This window comes from Macaca mulatta, chromosome 8, assembly GCF_049350105.2.
Source record: "Macaca mulatta isolate MMU2019108-1 chromosome 8, T2T-MMU8v2.0, whole genome shotgun sequence".
Taxonomy (NCBI): domain Eukaryota; kingdom Metazoa; phylum Chordata; class Mammalia; order Primates; family Cercopithecidae; genus Macaca; species Macaca mulatta.
The window spans coordinates 32,353,496-32,377,759 of NC_133413.1; the positions used below are offsets into that span (position 1 = coordinate 32,353,496).

General features: G+C 42.3%; 1 protein-coding gene across 1 annotated transcript in view; it reads right to left on the minus strand.

Moving 5' to 3' along the window:
• Window positions 1-1,340: 1,340 nt before the first annotated feature.
• Window positions 1,341-24,264, minus strand: part of GTF2E2 (general transcription factor IIE subunit 2) — a gene marked incomplete at its 5' end in the record, with an annotated part of 83,707 nt that continues 60,783 nt past the window's right edge. The window contains 2 exon segments of the mRNA NM_001260927.1: window positions 1,341-1,852; window positions 3,091-3,206. Of these exon segments, the coding sequence (NP_001247856.1) occupies window positions 1,736-1,852; window positions 3,091-3,206 (233 nt within the window). The 3' untranslated portion in view covers window positions 1,341-1,735.

Here is a 24,264-nt window from a genome sequence, read left to right on the forward strand (position 1 = left end):
GCCCATCTCCCTGCAAAGCAGGTGAGATGTCCAAACTGCACTTCCAGACCTGGCCCATAAAATGAGATGGAGTGTGGAGATCACAAAAGTAGGTACCTACCTGGAGATGAGCTAACTCTAGATTTTTCACAGGAAAGCTAGTTTCATGCCATAAGATATTAAAGCTCTTCCTTACCAGAAAAAAACCTGATACAAAGCAAGACAGGCTGTATTTCCTGTGTTCTAAATTATCGTGGGAACCTCAGTTACATCCTCTCCTGCCACGTTTTCGAGCTTGGAGGTAAGAAAGAGGTAAAGTAAACAGATGACGCTGTAAAGGGATGAAAGGTAAGTAGAAAAGAGAAACCAACTGAAAAAGCAAAAAGGCTCCTTGTCATCTGCACAAAGCACTTCCTGCTCTGGGTTTCCATCATGCCTTTTCTGAGAACCACCACCTCGTTTCCTGATCCACTACTGTCCCATGCTGTGACAGGAGGACCATGACCACCAGCGCAAAGGACCACAGCAGAACATAGAGAGTGCAGGTGAGGAAAATGCGAACTTCGCCGTGGAAAGCAGGAACCACGTGAATTTCCCGTGAGTCACCCTCACTCCTTTAAAGAACGCTCACATATTTGATAATGGCTCTCATGAGCTGGGCCAGTGACAGGGTGACAGAGGGCATCTCCACCAGAAGAACCTCGGGTCAGGCCACATGAGGGTGGGGACGTGGTATAGCTGACGTTTAGGTTGGCAAGGAGACTCTACCCAGGCTTGCCATCCTGGAATTTACCAACCCAAGAAGCTGGACACTGATGCTTTTTTTTTTTTTTTTTTTTGAGACAGAGTCTCGTTCTGTCCCCCAGGCTGGAGTGCAGTGGCACCATCTCAGCTCACTGTAACCTCCACCTCCCGGGTTCAAGGGATTCTCCTGCCTCAACCTCCCAAGTAGCTGGGACTACAGGCGTGTGCCACCACACCCAGCTCATTTTTATATTTTTAGTAGAGACGGGGTTTCACCATGTTGGCCAGGATGGTCTCAATCTCTTTACCTCATGATCCGCCTGCCTCAGCCTCCCAAAGTGCTGGGATTACAGGCGTGAACCAGCTTGCCCGGCTGACACTGATGCTTCTTTTTAAAAGAAAACATTAACAGTGACATCCAGCACCTCTTTATTGCTCAGCTTGCTAACAAGCGGCACACCTGTGTTCCAGTGGTGAAATCCGTGTACTCAGCAACACAGTGCAGGCTGCAGGCTTCATCACATCCCCAGCACGGGACCTGTGGCAATCAGAGACCGGAGCTGCTTCCTGCCATTTCCAAGAATGAAAAGAAACAGAATTCACTAACATCTTAAAAATCCTTCTACAATGATTTTATTATAAATATGTTATTTTGGAATAAACAAATACTGCATTCAAGACTATGGGCAAACTTGCTCTAAAGTAACAAATGAGGAAGAAAGGAACCAGGAACCATTTAGAAGGGAAGAAAAATACAGCAAAGACACCTGCATGCCACACACAGCGCCTTTCTCCCAGGGAGTAACAGGTTAACAGGGAACGTCACATTGCCCATGAGCCCATTCTACTCAAATAAGCTTTGAGTTTGGTAATTTGCACTTGTTCTGTAAACTGAACTGCTCCTCTCCGCAGCCGCAAGCAGCAGATGGGAAGACAGTCTTCAGACCCCAAGCATCAGCAGGAACGCTCTTGATTGTGTATCTGTGACTCTGTTCCAGGGCAAAGCTGTTCCCTATTTGCCGGAAGTAATGTCAGAGTAATCCTTCAGCACTCCAGCCAAGTGTTCGTTATGAGTCTTAAAGCGTCGCTTTTTCTGTGAAGCAGGCTTTTTCCTTCTCTGAATAGGGGCCTAAAGGAAAAGGTAAAAACAGTTAGAAACCACAGCTGCTCCGAGGGGTGGTGTGGTCAGGATATTCTGAGCATGACCAGATGCCAGCGGCTGAGGATGCCGGGTCTGGACCCTGCTCTTGCTCTGCCGCCCAGCAGCACACACAGGGCACAGCACACGCCCTGACCAGACCCCGGGCCTCTGTTCCCCTGAGATGCAGACGCCATCGGAAATGAAGGAGCAGGCACAAAAACCTATCAAAACGATTCTAGGCACTAAGTCAAACAAAAGGGGCGGTGAAGCCCTTCAGCTGTCTCTGTCATCAGGTTTAAAAACGTATCCACCATTACCGATTTTAAAAAGATCTGAAGAAAACATGGCAAAATCCTGAGAAAAGAGGGGCACATGAAGGTTTGTAATATTCTCTTATTCTTTTCTATATATTTCAAATATTAGCATCACATGATGAAAAAAATCAACAAATGAGACAATAATAGGAAATGATGAAGGGCTACAATTACACTCATTTGTGGAAAGAGATTGACAGTAAAGCTTCCCTTTTGGTGAGTCCTAAAAATTCACCGAACACACATCCCCACCCCACACCCCAGAAAGACACAGGTGACAAGCTACAAAGCATGACAGTGGACAAGGAAAGCGGGGAGGGGCACAGCGCTGCTAACAAGGGTGCTGGCGAATCATCCCCCTGGGCTTTGTTCTTGGACTACAGATTTTATTTGCTGGTACAAGACAATGTAAAAGTCATCATTTAATGACTAACATCCCCTGAGCGCAGGATTTAGAAACTATACAGACAAAATATCTGGTTCCTAAGGGACCTGAAAGTCACAACGGCAGAACCAGGCACCAGGACGGCGAGGCTCACAGAGCAGGGGAGGGCCCCCCGTTCAAGTCTGAAAGGTTGTGCAGATCAAGGCGCAGCCTCCCTTTAAGAATGGGAAGGGCCTGTAGCAGCTTAGAGTCGGAGGGTGGGGAACACGCAGGCCCTGGAAGGTTCCACATGGCTGGACCTCAAGAGCAGGACTGCTTGGGAAGAGCTGGGTGTGGAAAGGCACTCACAGGCCTGGAGCAGCACCGAAGGCAGGTCTGCAGCCCTGCAATACCTTAGATATGACCTGGGCTGCCCACACTGAAAAACAATGGCAGGGAACGACTCCTGGCTCTTCAGAGGGCAGAAAGTGGAGCAGGCAACAGTTCCCAGGGCGGGGGATTAAGCTGCTTTGCTAGAGATTACGCACCACTCTCTTTGGTCCAGATTCCTGCATGGAAGAAATACCCTGCCGCTTCAGATATTCTTCAATTTTCTCCTCGTCCATGGAATCCACAGTGACACTCCTCCACAGTTTCTGAAATTCTGTACCAAAGAGACACCAGTTATTTTACAACACATTTTTACAAACTACAGCATCTTGATGATCAAAATCCAGGCTTCAGTGTTATCTCCTCTGGATAAATGAAGTAGGCACCCGATACTGTGCACATCTGAAATGTCATCATGAAACAAGTCAGGGCAAAACATCCACGTGTGGGACACGGTGCAGGGAAGGGCCTGGAGACAGAACTGCACCCACGCAGCCCCCGACAGTGGGGCTGTTTCTACAGGCCGGCAAATAAGGGCTACTGCGATGGAGCCGCCCTGCTTTTCTGGGGAGGAAAGCCGTCGACACCCTCCTTTAATTCCTCTATTTGGGGCTAACAGCTTAGTTCCTGCTCAGCTCCCCTAAGCATGATACACTCATTCCTCTCTCACTGATAACAGAAAATAAGAAACGTGGAGGGAGATGGGAACTTAAGTTTCACAGAAATGAGGTTATTCAACAATTTATCTGCAAAAAAGACTACTGGAATCAAATAACCTGGGAACTGGTGACAAAGGAGGCATGAAAGAGAAAGGGGGGGTGGCTGAAATAGAAGCACTGTCTCACCCCCGCTCTGTAACACAAGGAGAAGTCCTGCCTGCATCTTGTCTTCAGAAACCTGTGGTCCCTCTGCCACATTTCTGCAACCAAGAGAGACCACAATTGGGAAGCATCCCAAATGAACATTATTTACATCTTACATTCTGCTCCTGAAGACAGGTTCTGATCACTGGTTTAATTATCAGCAGCTACTTTCAGACACAAAATCCTAAGACTTACGCACTCAGGCATGAAAAAAGGAAAAGCTCTCTGAGTCCCGAGGCTTCACAGAGCCTCCCGCTCACAACTGCCCCACACACTGAGGGGACACACCTTCCCTTCCTTTCTTCCCAACCCAGACCCTCACCCGGCACTGCCCTCCTTTTCTTCCAGAGTCATGAACTTCCCACGGTCCGTTCACAAACGATAAATGAAGTAGGCACCCGATACTGTGCTGGGCCAGATTTCTTTCCTTTCCCTCTTTCCTTCCTCCCTCCCTTCTATTTCATTTCAGTACACGCTGCATGAAGCAAATGATGCCCACACAGGCAGGACTCTGGTGATACTGTGGAAATCTGTTTTCTGCCACCTACCCTGAAGCTTTTCATTGCAGGTGACCAATGGCAAAAGTGGCAAAATCTACTACAAATAATTCAACCTGAGTACAAAGTTATTTAAATCCAAAATGTCTCTAAATAAGATTTTTTAATTTCCATAGACACATTAGGGGTTCTTTCTACATTAGGGGTTCTACACACTCACTGAACGTTCATCTGCACATATTATGGACATGACCTAACTCATAACTGTGTGCATGATTGTCTCAGCCTCTGTAAGCTCCTTGAGAGCAGGGAGCTCTATTTCCATCTGGTTCCATGACATTTGGCACTGTACCGAGCACGACAGGTCCTCAGTGATTTGACTACTGAATGTATGAAACAGCATCACTGTCTACTACAGCCCAGACATCAATGATTTGACTACTGAATGTATGAAATACCATCATTGTCTACTACACCCTAGATGAGACAGACTGTTTTTCTTTTTTTAAAATTTATTTATTTTTGAGATAGGCTCTAGTTCTGTTGCCCAGGCTGGAAAGCAGTGGCGCAGTCTCAGCTCACTATAACCTCCACCTCCTGGGCTCAAGCGATCCTTCCACCTCAGCCTTCTGAGGGGCTGGGACCCAGGTACATATCACCATGCCCAGCTAAGTTGTTTTTGGGGGGGCTTTTGTGTAGAGATGGGGTTTTGCCATGTTGCCCAGGCTGGGCTCAAACTCCTGAACTCAGGCAATCCACCTGCCTTGGCCCCCCGCAAAGTGCTGGGATTACAGGCAGCGAGTCACCATGTCTGGCCTATATTTTTCCTTTTACATTTTTAAACTTTTTAAAAATAATTTTACACTAACAAAAGGGTTACAAAATGAGTACACAGAGTTCCGATATGCCCTTTACCCAGCTTCCCCTAATGTTAACACTTTACATAATTGTATAATTATTGAAACTAACATGGATATATTACTATTAATTCATCAACAGACCTTGCTGAAACTTCAAGAGTCTGACCACCGATGCCCTTTTCCTGGCCCAGGATCCTGTAATCACATCTCTTTGGTCTCCTCCATTCTCTAAGTGTGGCCAGTCTTTGTTTCCCACTAGTCAGCTGTTTTATAGAAACTTCCATTTGGGTTTGTCTAGTATTTCCTCATTACTAGATTGAGGTTATGCAATTCTGGCGAGAACAACACAGTAACAAGCTTGTGCCCTTCTGGGGCACAGTAGCAAGCTACATAGTGTCAACATGGACCCGGGTAAATGCAGACCATCAGGCAAGGTGTTATCTCTCACGTTTCTCTGTCATGAAGCTATCAGTTTTTCCTCTGTAGTTAATAATTAATTGGAGAGAGATTTTCAGACTATACAAATACCCTGTTTCTCATATTATCACTAATTTTATCATAGCATCCATTGGTAGTGCTTACCTACAAAAATGATTACTTCTAAGTACCTACTGGCAAATTATTTCCAACATTCCTTCCATATGTACTAAGTAGAATTCTACTATAATAGGTCGGGCACGGTGGCTCATGCCTGTAATCGTGCACTTTGAAAGGCCAAGGAGGGTGGATCATTCAAGGTCAGGAGTTCAAGACCAGCCTGGCCAACGCGGCGAAACCGCATATCTACTAAAAATACAAAAATTAGCTGGACGTGGTGGTGAGTGCCTGTAATCCCAGCTACTCAGGAGGCTGAGGCAGGAGAATCACTGGAATCTGCAAGGCAGAGGTTGCAGTGGGCTGATATCGTGCCACTGTACTCCAGCCTGGGTAACAAGAGACTCCATCTCACAAACAAACAAACAAACAAAAAACCAAAGAACTGCTCTTTCTTCAGTTCACTGTTTGTTTGTTTGTTGAGGCAGGGTCTCACTTTGTCACCTAGGCTGGAGTGCAGTGGCACAATCTCGGCTCACTGAAGCCTCAACTTCCTGGGCTCAAGCAATCCTCGTCCCTCAGCCTCCCAAGTGGCTGGGACTACAGGCGTGTGCCACCACGCCTGGCTAACTTTTGTATTTTTAATAGAGACAGGGTTTCATCATGCTGCCCAGGTTGGTCTCAAACATCTAGACTCAAGAGATCCACCTGCCTTAGTCTCCCAAAGTGCTGGGATTATAAGCCTGAGCCACTGTGCCCAACCTCCAGCTTGTTTTTCAATTATTTAATTTAGCAGAGACTCGTGGATATTACTGTATAGATTTATATCTACATATTTATTACACAGATGATAATCCATGACAATCAGTATTTATTTTGTGGTTCAAACATCCCAGCTCTAATCACTTAAGATTTCCTTCAGGTTGGTTCCTATGTCCCTGACTTGTTTCCTTTTTTTTTTTTTTTTTTTTTTCAGTTTTTCTTCTTTCTCTCACTTTCTGGTACTAAAAGATGTTCCAGGCTCATCTTGTATTTCCCCTCATTTGGAATCAATCATTTCTTCAAGGATTCCTGACTCATTTTATTATAGAATGGTATTTAAAAACCAAGATCTACGTATTTTGGGTTTTAAAAAAATAGCAATCTCCTTTTTGAAAACAAAATGATCAAGGGACATCAAATTTAAAGGCAGACACTTCATTACGGCAGAAGACAGCCAAGTATCATGAAAGTCAGGTACCCTCTAAACTGTAAGGGTAAATAAAATCAGAACTGATTTAGAAATCTACTCTCTTAGCAGAAAAGAGGAGAAAACAGACTAGAATTTAAAAGTTCAGATTTGATCCTTTCATTTCAAAAGACCCTTCCTTGTCCCACGAGTTAAGAATAAAAAATTGTGTAACTGCCACAGAAGGGAAGAAAATGAGCCAACTTACCAATGAGGCTTTGCTTAAAATTCCCAAATAACGCACTCACATTCTGCCTGTGCTTAGCCCTTTCCTGTAAATGCAAAAGTGGCACAACAGTGTGGTCCAGGCCTCAGAGCCAGACGGCCTGGCGGTGACCTCAGTTACCCCATTTCCTGCACAAAGTGGCACAAGTAACTTAATTTTTCTGCCTCCATTTCTTCATCTATAAAGTGAAGATAATAGTAATACCTGCCTCACTGAGCACGGTGGCTCACGCCTGTAATCCCAGCACTTAGAGAGGCCAAGACAGGTGGATCACCTGAGGTCGGGAGTTCGAGACCAGCCTGACCAACACGGAGAAACCCCATCTCTACTAAAAATACAAAATCAGCCAGGTGTGGTGGCACATGCCTATAGTCCCAGCTACTCGGGAGGCTGAGGAAGGAGAATCGCTTGAGTCCGGGAGGCAGAGGTTGCGGTGAGCTGAGATCGCACCACTGCACTCCAGCCTGGGCAACAAGAGCAAAACTCCATCTCAAAAATAATAATATTGATAGTAACAATAATAATACCTGCCTCATAGAATAGTGAGGATTAGAGGAGTTAAAGCACTGAGAATAATGCCTGCAAATGAAACAACATTATCTACACCTATTACTGTTATCATCAACATCTAACACCCATCCTCATTTTCTGGGTGCTGGTGTCTTTAATAAAGGCAATATAAAACATTTAAAAAGAGGATTGGCTACTAGACACAAAGTGATCTCATTTATGTAAAGTAGAAGAAACAAAAATTCTACAAATTTCTTAAAACAAAGTGATCTCATTTATGTAAAGTAGAAGAAACAAAAATTCTACAAATTTCTTAAAAAGCAAAAACACATACATATTAAATACATCGTGAAGATGTGGAAAATACACACCAATAGGTATCCCCAGAGAAAAGAATATAGTTTACTTAGAGAATTTTCAATTTTTTGCTCTACAGACTTGACAAAGGTTTTATTAACAATATGCAGAAATATTTGTGTATTGCTAGTGTAAAATTTCACATAAATAACCTAAAAATAAGGAGGATCATATTTACTAATAATTCACGCACTTGCCACTTTTTCTCAGCTCCACATTAGGCTGTGGTGTTCTAGTGTTAGCATTAAGGTACATCTTTGCCATTTATAAAACAAGGTAGGCCAGGCCCCGTGGCTCATGCGTGTAATTCCAGAGCTTAGGGAGATGGAGGTGGGAAAATTGCTTGAGCCCAGAAGCTTAAGGCCAGCCTGGGCAATATATCGAGGCCTCATCTCAAAAATTAAAAAAATGAGCCGGGCATGGTGGTGCTCGCCTGTAGTCCCAGCTACTCAGGAGAATGAGGTGGGAAGAGAGCTTGAACCCAGAAGTTCCACGTTGTGAGCTACAATTGTGCCACTGCACTCCAGCCTGGGAGACAAAGAGAGACCCTGTCTCTAAAACAGCAACAAAACCAAATGCAGAATCTCAACCAGCAACACTCCATGCCTTCCTCCCTTTTCCTTTAACAACACGTGTTATTAACATGACTTTTTATCCTCAAAAGTGTCATTATATATCCACTTTGCAGTTCCAGAAAATAGGACATTTCTCGATTTACCTCACCTTCTAGTGATCTTACATTTGAAAAACTATCAAAATAATTTCTCTTGTGTGCTACAAAGAAAAATGCACCCCCACCCAAGATGTCCACATCTTAATCCCCAGTACTCGTGAATACATTACCATATATGGTAAAAAGACTTTGGTGACTAAGAATCTTGAGATGAGGAGATCTCAAGATTTGGATTCTGAATTGGATGAATTAATAATACTGTTAAAATGTCCATACTATCCAAAGCGATCCACAGATTCAATTCAATCCCTTTAAAAATTCCAATGTCATTTTTCACACAAATAGAAAAAATAATTCTAAACGTCTAATGGAAACATACACAAAACAACTGATTAGCCAAGGCAATCTTGAGCAAAACAAATAAAATTAGAGGTACCACACTACTTCAAACCATATTATAATGCTACAGTAATCAAAAGAGCATGGAACTGGCATAAACAAAAGCCCAGAAATGAACCCATGCATTTACAATCAGTTGATCTTTGACAAAGGTGCCAAGAACATACAATGGGAAAAGGACAGTCTCTTCAATAAAGGGTGTCAGGAGAATGAAATGAGACCACTGTCTCACACCATATAGAAAAATCAACTCAAAATGGATTAAAGACTTAAACATAAGATCTGAACCTGTGAAAATACTACAAGAAAACAGAGGGAATACAATACAACACTGGTTAGGGCAATCATTTTTTGGATTTGACCCCAAAAGTTCAGGCAACAAAAGCAAACATAAACAACTGGGATTACAACAAATCAAAAAGCTTCAGCATGGCAAAGTAAACAGAGTGAAGAGACAACCTACAGGTTGGAAGAATATATTTGCAAGCAACACATCTAATATGGGGTTAATATACAAAATACAGGGCAGGTGCCACAGCTAATGTCTATAATCCCAGCACTTTGGGAGGCTGAGACAGGAAGATTGCTTGAGTCTAGGAGTTCGATACCAGCCTGGGCAATATAGTGAGACCTCGTCTGTACAAAAAAATGTTTTAAGATTAGCCAAGCTTGGCGGTGCACATCTGTAGTCCCAGCTACTCAGAAGGCTGAGAGGATCACTTGAGCCTGGGAGGTGGAGGCTGCAGCTATCCGCGATTGTGCCACTGAATTACAATCTGGGTGACAAAATGAGATGCTGCCTCCAAAAAAGAAAGATATATGTGTATATATATATATTTTTTCCCATATATATGGAACTCAAAATAATAGCAAAAAAAAAAAAAAAAAAAAAACCTGATTTAAACAATTGGCAAAAGACCTGAATATTGTCTGAAAGTTCAGAAATATTCAGAAATCCTGAAATGTCAGAAATATTCAGACATTTCTCAAAAGAAGATACACAAATGAGGCCAGGCACGGTGACTCATGCCTATAATCCCAGCACTTTGGGAGGCCAAGGTGTTAGGATCATCCGAGGTCAGGGGTTCTAGAGCAGTCTGGCCAACATGGTGAAACCCCATCTCTACTAAAAATACAAACTCAGCCGGGCATGGTGGCAGGCACCTGTAATTCCAGCTACTCGGGAGGCTGAGGCAGGAGAATCACTTGAACCCAAGATATGGAGGTTGCAGTCAGCCGAGATTGCGCCACTGCACTCCAGCCTGGGCAACAGAGCAAGACTCCATCTCAAAAAAAAAAAAAAAAAAAAATACAAATGACCAACAGATACATGGCTCCTCATCACTAATCATTAGGGAAATGCAAATCAAAACCACAATGATTTCCAATTGGGGCAGAGACTTAAAGGAAAACGGAGAAAGAGAAGTACAATGAGCCATCACTTCGCACCTGTGAGAATGGTTATCATCAAAAAGACGAAAGATAAAATGCACTGATGAGGATGTGGCAAAGGGGACACCTGTACACTGTTGGTGGAGATGTAAATTGGTGTAGCCATTATGGAAAACTGTATGGAGTCCCCCCAAAAAACTAAAAACTGGATTCTCATTTGATCCAGCAATCCCACTTCTGGGTATTTATTCTAAGGACTTGAACTTAGTACGTTGAGGAGATGCATGCACTCCCATGTTCACTGCACCATTATTTACAACAGTCAAGATAAAGACTCAATCTAAGTGTCTATCAACAGATGAACGGATAACAAAAATATAATATATACACACACAATGGAATACTATTAGCCTTAAAAAAGAAAGAAATTCTGTCATTTGCAACAACATGAATAAACCTGGAGAACATTGTTAAATGAAATAAGCCAGGCACCAAATGACAAAAACCGCATGTTTTCACCTCTACATGGAATCTAAAACAATCAGAACTCAACAGAAGCAGAGAGTAGAATGATGGCTACTAGAGGTTAGGAGAAGGGGAATGAGAAGGTGTTGGTCCAAAGAAAAAAAGAATCTTGAGAGGCAGGTTATTCTGGATTATTTGAGCAGACCCAATGTAATCACAAGGCTCCTTATAGAGGAAAGAGGCAGGCAGGAGAGCCTGAGTCAAGGCAGAAGCAGAGATCAGAGTGATGCTGGGACATGAGCCAAGAAATCTGGGCAGCCTCTGGAAGCTGAAAAGGCAAGGAAATGAATTTCCCCACGAGTATCCAGCAGGTGCAGCCCTCTTTACCCATTTAAGACTTCTGAACTCCAGAACAGTAAGATACTACATTTGTGTTGTTTTAAGCTGCAAAGTTTGTGGTAACATCTTATAGCAACAACAGGAAACTAATACACACTGCTTGAAATTTTTCTTTTTAAAAAAGTACTGGCCTGGCCAGGCACAGTGGCTCATGCCTGTAATCCCAGAACTTTTGGAGGCTGAGGCAGGCAGATCACGAGGTCAGGAGTTTGAGACCAGCCTGACCAATATGATGAAACCTCGTCTCCACTAACAATGCAAAAATTTAGCCAGGTGTGGTGGTGCGCACCTGTAATCACAGCTACTTACGAGGCTGAGGCAGGAGAATTGCTTGAATCCAGGAGGCAGAGGTTGCAGTGAGCCCAGATTGCACCACTGCACTCCAGCCTGGGTGACAGAGCAAGACTCCAGCTCAAAAAAACAAAAAAGTATTGGCCCGGTGCAATGACTCACACCTGTAATCCCAGTACTTTGGGAGGCCAAGGTGGGAGGATCACTTGAAGCCAGGAGTTCAAGACCAGTCTGGGCAAAAGCGAGACCTCCATCTCTACAAAAAAAAAAAATTAAATAATAAATTGGCCAGACATGGAGGCATATGCCTGTAGTCCCAGCTAATCAAGAGACTGAGGTGGGAGGATGGCTTGAGTCCAGGGGAGTTCAAGGCTGCAGTGAGCTATGACTGTGCCACTGCACTCCAGCCTGAGCAACAGAGCAAGATCCTGTCTTAAAAATAAAAAATAAATTTTAAGTATAACTTAAGCAGGCAGGATTACATAAGACAAGTGCCACTTCATCCTCAACATTTCAACAAGTATTTCTTGAGAATTCTGTCACTACCACAGTATGACCTGCTATCTGGACATATGTAAAGAACAGGCATCGTCTGCCCAAATACGTGCAGCAGAGGCTGGACAGAATCATGCCGAGAGCTAACTGTGGCTAGAGAAGATGAGAAGAACTTGGCAGCACTTGCTGTTCTTGGTGATCCTGCTAAAATCTACACTGAGCAATTGCACTTTTTACTTGGGATAAACACCAGACACCAAAACAAGAAGGGGAGAAGCCATGGGGTAGCTCTTTACCTTGAAAACAGCTTTACAATGGGAGAAACACCATATTCTTTTGAACAACTACTTTAAACTGTCCTTTTATTTTACTGATGTATAATTTATGAAAATTAAAATCCTGCACATTTTAGTGTACAATTCCGGAAGTTTTGACAAGCATATGGTCATGCTAACACCACAATAATGATACAGACAGTTCAGCAACCGCAAACCACCCTATTCTCCTCTGCAGTCACTCTCTCTCTCCACGGGCAGCCCTTGATCTGTTTCTATGGTTCTGTTTCCCAGGAATGTCATAAACGTATAAATAAAATCACACAGCATGTCCCTTTGGAATCTGGCTTCCCTCACTAGGCATGATGCCTCTGAGATTCATCCACGTTGTTGGAATGTCAGTCTTTTGTTCCTTTTCATTGCTGAGTTGTATTCCATTGTAAGTATGTGCCACAGTTAAGGGGAAATTAAGGGACAGTTAAAGACGTGAGTTGTTTCCAATTGTTGGTGGTTATGAAGAAAGCCAGTATAAATACTCATGAATTTTACATGAATTTGGGTTAACACCCAAGAGTGGGATGGCTGGCTCATACAGTAGTATATAGTACAATGTAGAGATCTATACCTACTATTTAGCTTTCTAAAGGAGGACACTGGACCCATGTCTCACATCATAAACAAAACTCCTAGAGGAAAAAACAGAAGTAAACCTTCATGACCTTGGATTAGGCAATGGTTTAGACATGACACCAAAAGCACAAGCAGCAAAAGAAAAAAGATAAAGGATTTGATCAAAATTAAAAACTTTTTTTTTCTTTTTGAGACAGAGTTGCACTGTCACCCAGGCTGGAGTGCAGTGGCGCAATCTCAGCTCACAACCTCACCCTCCCAGGTTCAAGTGATCCTCCTGCCTCAGCCTCCCGAGCAGCTGGGATTACAGATGGGGACCATCACATCCAGCTAATTTTTGTATTTTTAGTAGAGACACGGTTTTGCCATGTTGGCCAGGCTGGTCTCGAACTCCTAACCTCGGATGATCCGCCCGCCTTGGCCTCTCGAAGTGCTTGGATTACAGGTGTGAGCCACTGTGCCTGGCCCAAAATTAAAAACTTTTATACCTCATAAGACACCATCAAGAAAGTGAAAAGACAACCCACAGAATGGAAGAAAATATCTGTAAAGCATGTATCTCACAATGGCCTTGTATCCAGAATAAAGAATTCTTACAGCTCTGTAATAAAAGCACAAAACAATTTTTTAAATGGACAAAGGATTTCAACAAACATTTTGCCAAAGGAAATATACAGATGGACCAGGTGTGGTGGTTCACACCTATAATTCCAGCACTTTGAGAGGCCACGGCAGGATTACTTAAGGCCAGGAGTTCAAGGTCAGCCTGGGCAACATAGTAAGACCCTGTCTCTACAAAAAATTTAAAAATTATAGTCAGGTACCGTGGCACACACCTGTTGCCCTAACTACTCAGGAGGCTGAGAAGGGAGGACTGCATGAGCCTAAGAGTTTGAGGCTGCAATGAGTTATGATCGCATCACTGCACTCAAGCCCAGGAAACAGAGTGAGACCCTATTTCTACAGCAAAATAAATAAATAAATAAATAAATAAATAAATAAATAAAAATAAAATATATAAATGGCCAATCAGCACACAAAAAGATGTTTGACATCATTAGTCATTAGGGAAATGCAAATCAAAATCACAGTAACATTTCACATCCACTAGGATGGCTAAAATCAGTGTTGGCAAAGGTGTGGGGAAAGCAGAACCTTCCTACATTGCTGGTGAGAATGTAAATTAATGTAGCTGCTTTGCAAAATAGTATGACAATCTCTCAAAAAGTTAATCATAGAATTACCACATGATGTAGCAATTCCACTCCTAGGTATATACCTAACAGAAATGAAAACACATGTCCACACAAAATCTTGTATAGGTATGTTCATAGCAGTATTATTCGTAACAGCCGAAAAGTGGAAAAACCCAAATATCCATCAACTGATACATGAACTGTGTATGGCCATACACTTTTTTTTTTAACTAAAAGCACTTAATGCTCTTTATTTCCCTATAAGCACTGCTATAGCTGCATCCCATGAATTTTGATACACTGTGCTTTCACTTTCATTTAATGCAACAACATTTTTACTTCCCTGTGATTTCCTCCTTGAACCATATGTTACTTAAAGGTATTTAATTTCAGGCTGGGTGTGGTGGCTCACATCTGTAATCCTAGCGCTCTGGGAAGCCGAGGTAGGCAGATCACTTGAGCCTAGGAGTTCGAGACGAGATTGGGCAACATTGCAACACTCCATCTCTACAAAAAAATACAAACATTAGCCAGGCATGGTGACACACACCTGTAGTCCCAGCTACTTGGGAGGCTGAGGTAGGAGGATCGCCTGTGCCCAGGGAGGACAAGGCTGCAGTGAGCTGTGATCATGCCACTGCACTCCAGGCTATACAGTGAGACTCTTGTCTCAAAAAATACATAAATGAAATTATTTAATTTCCAAATGGACAGTTTCCAAATATAGCTAGCTCTGTTATTGATTTCTAGCCTAATTCCATTATGGCCCACACAAATCATTCATGTATAGTTAGCCTTTGGTATCCATGGGGGATTGGTTCCAGGACTCCTAACAGATACCAAAATCTACAGATGCTCAAGTCTCTGATATCAAATGGTACAGTATCTACATATAACCTATGCCTATCCTCCCATGTACTTTAAATCATCTCTAGATTACTTATAATGCCTGATACAATTTAAACACCATGTAAATAGTTATACTGTATTGTTTAGGGAATAATGACAAGGAAAACGTCTGTATGTGTTTAGTACAGACACAATTTTTTACCAAATATGTTCAGTCTATAGTTGGTTGAATCCGCAGATGTAGAACCAAAAGACATGGAGGGCCAATGGTACTTTCAATTCTTTCAAATACAATTAAAGTTTGTTTTGTGGGCTAGAATACCAGCTATCTTGGTGAACATTCCAGGTGCACTTGAAAATATAAGCACAGGGCCAGGAACAGTGGCTCATGGACGTAATCCCAGTACTTTGGGAGGCTGAGGCAGGTGGATAACTTGAGGCCAGGAGTTCAAGACCAGCCTGACCAACATGGTAAAACCCCATCTCTACTAAAAATACAAAAATTAGCCAGATGTGGTGGTACATGCCTGTAATCCCAGCTACTCAGGAGGCTGAGGCAGGAGAATCACTTGAACCTGGGAGGTGGTGGTTGCAACAAGCTGAGATCACGCCATTGTACTTCAGCCTGGGCAACGAAAGCGAAACGCTGTCTCAAAAAAGAACAAAAGGAAAATACATGTACGGTATTCTGCTGCTGTGGGACACACTGCTCTAGAAATCCCAATTAGGTCAAATTAGTTGATGGTGCTCCTCCGTACTTCTATGTCCTAATTTTCCAACTACTTGTTCAATCAACTACTGAGACAGGAATGCTGTAGAGTCTAACTGTGGATGTATCTATTTCTCCTTTTAGTTTTCTCAATTTTTAATTCATGTATTTAGAAGGCCTGTTGTTAGATACATAGGTATTTAGGACTATTACGTACTCTTGGAGAATTGATACCTTTACCATTATGGAATGTCCTTTTTCTTTTTTTTTAATCTTTTTTTTTTTGAGACAGGGTGTGGCTCCAACACCCAAACTGGTGCAGTGGCACAATCATGGCTCACTGCAACCTCCAACTCCTCGGTTCAGGTGATCCTCCCAGCTCAGCTTCCTGAGTAGCAGAGACTACAGGTGCACACCACCACACCAGGCTGTTTTGTATTTTTTGTAGAGACGAGGTTTCGTCATGTTGCCTAGGCTGGCCTCAAGTGATCCTCCTGCCTCAGTTTCCCAAAGTGCTGGGATTACAGGTGTGAGCCACCATGCCTGGCCCATGTCCTTCTTTATCCTTGGTAATTTTCCTGGCTCTGAAGTCTGCTCTGTCTGATATTAATATAGCCACCCTAGCTTTCCCGATAGTGTTTGCAAAGTATATCATTTTACATGCTTTTACTTTTAACCTATCTATATTTATTTATTTACTTATTTACTTTTCTTTTGAGATGGAGTCTTGCTCTGCCACCCAGGCTGGAGTGCAGAGGCGCAATCTTAGCTCACTGCAGCCTCCGCCTCTTGGGATCAAGAGATTCTCCTGCCTCAGTCCCCCAAGTAGCTGGGATTACAGGCGCATGCCACCACACTCAGCTAATTTTTGTATTTGTAGTAGAGATGAGGGTTTCACCATGTTGGCTAGGCTGGTCTCAAATTCCTGACCTCAGGTGATCTGCCCACCTCGGCCTCCCAAAATGCTGGGATTGCAGGCATGAGCCACCATGCCCCGCCCCTAAACTATCTATATTTAAAGTGAGTTTCTTCTCTTTTCTTTCTTTTTTTTTTTTTGACAGAGTCTCCCTCTGTTGCCCAGGCTGGAGGGCAATGGCGCGATCTCAGCTCACTGCAAACTCCGCCTCCCCAGTTCAAGTGATTCTACTGCCTCAGCCTCCTGAGTAGCTGGGATTACAGGCACGGGCCACCACACCCGGCTAATTTTGGTATTTTTAGTACAGATGAGGTTTCACCATGTTGGTCAGGCTCGTCTCGAACTCCTGACCTGGTGATCCGCCTGCCTCGGTCTCCCAAAGTGCTGGGATTACAGGCATGAGCCACCACGCCCAGCCTAAAGTGGGTTTCTTATAGATAGTATATACCAGACAGCTGCAGGAATTGATCTAAAATAAAAAAAAAAGTGTCCAGGCATGGTGGCTCATGCTTGTAACCCCAGCACTTTGGGAGGCCGAGGTGGGCAGATCACCTGAGGTCGGAAGTTCGAGACCAGCCTGACCAACATGGAGAAACCCTGTCTCTACTAAAAATACTAAATTAGCCGGGCATGGTGGCGTATGCCTGTAATCCCAGCTACTCGGGAGGTGAGGCAGGAGAATCACTTGAACCCAGTAGGCAGAGGTTGCAGTGAGCCGAGATAACGACATTGCATTCCAGTCTGGGCAACAAGAGCAAAACTCCATCTCAAAAAAAAAGTATATTCTAGAGTCTTGCTTTTGCACCCAAGCTGAAAATCTGTCTCCATCAGTGTATTTAAACCATTTACATTTAACACAATGATGAAAGTAGTTGGAATAAAGGCTATCGTCTTCACCACTGTTTCTATTTGTTCCATTTACTCCTCGTGTTTTCCTTCTGTCTCTGTGTTCATTTAGGTTAGCTGGATATATGTGTATGATTCCATTTTATCTCTGCTGTTGGCTTATTATACTTTTCTCAAAAAATGTTTTCAGTGGTTGACCTAGGTCTACAACATACATAATCAGAGCCTAGCGTAGCGTAAGACACTGCATTTCATATGTCGTGTAAAGACATTAGAACAATATACTCCCAATTATTGATCACTTCTGACCTTTGAGCTAATGTGTCATAAATTTTATTTCACATAACATGCCCTAAACACAAAATATATTGTTAATATTTTTGATTTATGGTCATCTTTCAGAGAAATTAGAAAAACATTTTTAAATAATAAAAACTCTATCTCCAAGAAATTTATTTGTATAGATCCAAATGTCTAATGTCATACCCCTTCTTCTTGAACAGCTTCCTTTAATATTTCCAGTAGTGCAGGTCTGATGGCAATGAATTCTCTCCATTTCTCTTTCTCTGAGAGAGTATTTCTTCTTCATTTTTGAAAGATTATTTTTGCCAGATGCAGTTGCTCACACCTGTAATCCTAACACTTTGGGAGGCTGAGGAGGGCAGATCGCTTGAGCCCAAGAGTTCAAAACCAGACTTGGCAACATGGTGAAACCCAATCTCTACTAAAAACACAAAAAATTGATCAATTGAGCCCTGGAGGCAGAGGTTGTAGAGAGCCAAGACTGCACCACTGCACTCCAGCCTGGGCCACAGAGTGAGACTGTGTCCGAAAAAAAAAAAAAAAAAAAAAAAGAGAAGAGAGGAGAGGGGAGGGGAGGGGAGGGGAGGGGAGGGGAGGGGAGGGGAGGGGAGGGGAGGGGAGGGGAGGGGAGAGGAGGGGAGAGGAGAGGAGAGGAGAGGAGAGATGATTTTTGCTGTGTATGGAACTCTGGGTTCTAAGGATTTTCTCCCTTTTGGCCCTCTAAAGATGTGCTGCATTATCCTTTGGTCTGCATGGGTTCTAATAAGAATCCTGCATTTTTTTTTTCTTCTGGAATTAGTCTCTTTCCTCTGACTGCCTTCAGTATTTTCTATCTTTCATATTCTGCAGTCTGAATATGACATGCCTTGGTGTTTTTCTCTCATTTGCCTGGTTTGGGGGAGGATCTTGTTTGTGTTCTCTCAGCTTCACAGATCTTTGGTATCCATCATTAAATTTAGAAAATTCTTGGTCATCACATCTTCAAGTATTTCTTCTGCCCCGTTTTCTTTCTTTTCCTTCTCAGACTTTTAACTACAAATTCAGACCACTTGATACTGTCTCAGAGCTCACGGGTGATCTGCCCTATTTTTTTCACACTTCAGCTGTATTCAAGTTCACAGACTCCTTTGGCTACGCCAAGTTTAATAATGAGCTTGCTGAAGACATTTTTCACCTATGTTACTGTCATTTTCATTTTTAGCATTTATTTTATTTTCTTACAGTGTCTATCTCTCTGCTGAAATATCCTACCTGACCACGCAAGTTGCCTGCCTTTTCTACTAAAGATCTTAACATACTAAACAGTTATTTTCGATTCCATGTCTGATAGCTCCAAAGAATTTGGTCTTAAAAATGTCCTGTCTCAATAGTGTGTTGTTCTTCCTTCCTTCTTTTTATGCCTCAAAAACTTTTTTGAAAGCAGGATATCCTCTGTAAGACAGCTGAGACTGAGGTAAATAGTTTTTATGCCTGGGAAATGGGCCCGCCTTTCCTTCTGCCAGATCTTTAGTGTGTGGAGGTTGAGTCAATCTATTGTCAGGACAGGAACGTGGTTTGGAATTTGTTGCTGCCATGGTTACCCACAACGTACCACCAGCTTCGAACTGCGTAGGTAGTGGCTGGTTTGCCAGAGGATATTTTCCTCAGAGTCTGTTTGACCTTCAGCTTTTTTGGTCTTCATTTTACACTGTATCTGAGCTGGCCTGCCTCCATGTTCCTGCGCCTCTCACAGATCTCCAGTGTCACCTGTCAGTCCACAGCTGTTAGCCTCGTATGGGTGGGAAGATTCTCTGATGTTAGGATTAAGCCTTGGTCTTGGGCAAACACTGTTTTCCTTGGTGGCTGGGGTGTGGCCTTCTCAGTGCTCCTGCCCTTTCTCCTCCACTAAAGTTCTGGGGCTAGCACATATTCCTGTCCCTCGCCAAGGACGAAAGACTTTTTTTCTGTTCTCTTTCCACAGTGGCTTAAGGCTCTTATCTCATAAGAGCAAAGAAGGGAAGGAGGACTGAGAACTTCATGCCTTTCCAAAAGGATCTGCTGTCCCCTCCTCCGGGGGAAGAGTAACGGACACTTTCTCAGTACCCACACCCTAGCCTCAATCTTTTTGGTAAGCATCCAATGAAATCTGTGGAGAAGAGCCTGTGAGTGGATACAAATTCCCCTGTGTCTGCAGCCCCCCAGGCGATCTCTGTTTCCTTGCTGGTCCACACTAAGTTCATTAAATTTTAACCGAATTCTCCTACAGGCTGTTCACTTTGTCTGTCTCAGGTAAACAAGTGCTCATGTCTTACCTTTCCATGGGGGTGCCTGTCTCTCCTTACAGTTTGGGTTGGGTGGTTAACCTGCAACCTCAGCTCACTGATGAATTCAAGAATATATCAACATCCAAATTTCTGGGGTTTGTTGTTGCTGTAAGGGTAGGAACGATGCTCTCTAGCTTTCTCCATTCTAAGTAAAAGCTAGAAGTCCCCAACTATCTGCTTTTTAGCCAAACTTTAAAGGCTATGTAATGAATATGCCCAGCTTTGCCCACTACAGGCATATATGAAAGAAAATAATTTCAGGTCAAACTTCCAACTCAGCAATAAAAATACCTCTGTAATCCCAATAAAGCATGCAAAATTACTGTTTTAAAATGTATGCAATAGTCAGAATTTTACATGTCAAATTTATTATTATAGCTGTTGAAGAAACTATATCATACCAAAGAACAGTTCTGGTATTCTGATCATCAATTTGTTAAATTCTAATTTATCAACATGTGAAAACTGTATTCATTTCTTTAGAATAGGTATGACATATCTAATAAGCCAACTGTGTACTTCTCTCTGTATAACAATAAAGGCAAAATGGGAAAAAAAGTCCATATGAAAAACATACCTTTTACTCAGTTAATTTCATTCAATACACTTTCTACCACTGCAAAATTTCAGTTCCTTGAAGACTGAAATTACTTTGCCTTTCTACCTGATATGCACAGAAGCTTACATATTGCAGGCCTCTTATGACACAATCGCAGAGGTAATATTACCTACTTAAATAGTAGCAGCAATGGCCTAGAAAGCTGATCTGTATATTAATATACAAAAAGAATACACAACACTATAAATTTTCATGGCAGAATGGAACTGAAAGTACACTTAAAATTTTTTGACTTAACTATTTCCTTTTGTTTAAAGTCACTTGAGCTATTTTCAGAGAAAAACCCTGAATAAAAACTCTTCAATTTTTTTCAATAAAACATTTATACTTAATCCCTGCCTTTCGTTAGCTCAATGCTGTTGCAATATTTAAATATGACATCTACTATGTAAATGTAAATATATGACATCTACTATGTAAATCATTTAAATATGACATCTATGTAAAAGTATTACAGCTGCATAAATACTTAAGATGAATACTGGAACACAGGGGTATTTTAGAGGTACAATCTCACAGAATTTCAAATTTAATTACTTTTTAACACATGTGGGGACAAAATGTTCAGCTGACAAAGAGAAATAACCTGGCTTTCTTTAATTTTATAAAATGACTGAAATAAAATGAATTTTTAAAACAAGACAGTCTTTGGCTGGGCATGGTGGCTCATGCCAGTAATCCCTGCACTTTGGGAGGCCAAGGTAGGAGGATCGTTTGGCCCAGGAGTTCAAGACCAGTCTGGGCAACATAGCGAGACCCTGTCTCTATTTATAAAAATTAATAAAATAAAAAACAAGATACTCTTCATGTTCTATGAGGTTGGCAAAGTCAACTAAAAACACCCAATCAGTATTTGTGAGGACACGAAGAAATGGATTCCTTCTCATTCACTATTGTGGAGGTATAAATTGACCCAATTTTACAACAGACATTTGGTAAGGCATTAGTATTTTTAAAAATATGTCTATATTTTGATCCAGCAATTCAACCTCAAGAATATGTACACACAGCATTTATAACAGCATAGAGCAAAAAATAAAACCAAAAAAAATAAATAACTGGCTGGGCACAACGGCTCACACCTGTTATCCCAGCACTTTGGGCGGCCGAGGCAGGTGGATCACTTGAGGTTAGGAGTTCAAGACTAGCCTGGCTAACATGGTGAAACCCTGTCTCTACTAAAACTACAAAAAATTAGCCAGGCGTGGTGGTGCATACTTTTAATCCCAGCTACTCGGCAGTCTGAGACAGGAGAATCGCTTGAACCTGGGAGGCAGAGGTTGCAGTAAGCCGAGATTGTGCCATTGCACTACAGCCTGGGCAACAGAGTGAGACTTCGTCTCACCAAAAAAAAAACAAAAAAAAAACACAAAAAAACCACTTTCCATCTGTGGAGTCTGGATGCCTGGGAATGGGCCAGAAAAAATTGTTTTAGAGTACATCAACGAAATAGAATACCATATAGCCATTTAAAAAATAACTATCAGGCAGGGCACGGTGGCTCACGCCTATAATCCCAGTACTTCGGGAGGTCGTGGTGGGCAGATTACAAGGTCAAGAGATTGAGACGATCCTGGACAACATGGTGAAACCCCATCTCTACTAAAATACAACAATTAGCTGGGCATGATGGCATGGCACCTGCAGTCCCAGCTACTAGGGAGGCTGAGCTAGGAGAATCACTTGAACCCAGGGGTCAGAGGTTGTAGTGAGCTGAGATCCCAACACCGCACTCCAGCCTGGTGACAAAGCAAGACTCTGTCTCAAAAAATAAATAAATAAATAATGATCTAAAACAGCATGAGAACCCCAGAGCAGACTCAAAAGTGGTAGCTACTGTAAGAATCCTGAATTCTTAAGATAAAGGTGAAACGGTTTAAGCTTCCAGTAAGAAAAAAAGTTACCAGCAATGAGGAAAAAGATTGTCCATTAGAATTCTCAACAGAAACACCAAAAATCATAACATAACTGCAAAAAATCAGAACAAATGTGGCCTGAGACTCTAAACTGGCTTTCTTTGCTATCTGACTATATCAAGACTAGCCTGGCCAACATGGTGAAACCCCGTCTCTACTAAAACTACAAAAAATTAGCCAGGCGTGGTGGTGCATACTTTTAATCCCAGCTACTCGGCAGCCTGAGACAGGAGAATCGCTTGAACCTGGGAGGGAGAGGTTGCAGTAAGCCGAGATTGTGCCATTGCACTACAGCCTGGGCTGTACATACAAAATACATACAATACACATACAAAACTATAAAACCACTCTAGCACCGTGGGCACTATTTCATTTTTCCGATACTAATAATAGTTAACATTACCATGTTCTTACTTTCTACCAGATTCGGTTCCAAGTTCCAAGCACTTTTACTTATATTCACTCATTTAATCCTCAAAGACAATGAGGTAACAATACTATTATTTCTATTTAACAGATGAGGAATCTCAGAGAGAGGTTAAGTATCTTGCCTTGACTAGTAAGGGACCGAGCTAAGATAAAACTTACATGGAGTGAATAAATCTTTTTTAGAGTAAAAAAAAATAAATTAAAAAAAGATAAAACCTACAATCTAACTCCTCAGCACCGGCCTCTTCCCCACCACATTTATACCACCTTTAAATAAATAAGCTCTTGACTTAAGGAAAGAAATGCCTTTGAAAAATAAGATGCATGCCTAGGTCCAACTACTCTGTGTTCACTTCTACACTAGATTAAAAAATTACTACACAATCAACTCTCTCCTTGAGCTAAATCTCATTTTAGGACAAGTGCTTCTATTACAGACAGAACCCTCAGTGTGCCTGGAAGTGTGCGCATTCAGAGTCCCTCTCTATGGCTAAGGCTGCCACCTAGTGGAACAAAATGAAAATCTTCACACAAAGCATAAAGCATTCTGAGGCATAACAAGAGCAGGAGAGAGAGACTAATGTTAAAACGTGTCCATTTTCAATGGGTCTTCCCTGGAAACACATTCCTTATATCATTAACAAAAACTTGTTTTGTTTTGCTTTTTATTACTGATTTACGTAATACTGGCACTTTCAAGTAAAAGACTGGTGGTACCTTACCCGAGGTTCCTATAAGTGGCTATTCCCTCTGGTGTCTCTACAGCACTGTGTGAACACCAAAATGACAAAATGCAAACAGCTGAACTACACTTCCTACGCCATTCTACCCGCTCAGCCTGGAAGGCCAAGGACAGCAACCTCATTCACTGTGATCTTCCTTCCACCACCGAGTGTGCAGAATGACAGGAGCTGAAAAAAGGAATCTGAAGACAGTGGGTCTCAATCTTCCTCTATTCTATCAACGTAAACTGGACCTTTAACCAAGTTCCCAACAAGGGGAAGTTTGTTCTCCAGGTGACACTTGATAATGTCTAAAGACAGTTTTGGTTGTCACACTGCAGGGAAGCTAAGCTACTGGTATCTAAACAAGCCAAGAATGCTGATCAATGTACTATAAGGCACAGGACCACTCCTCACACCAAAAAAAAAT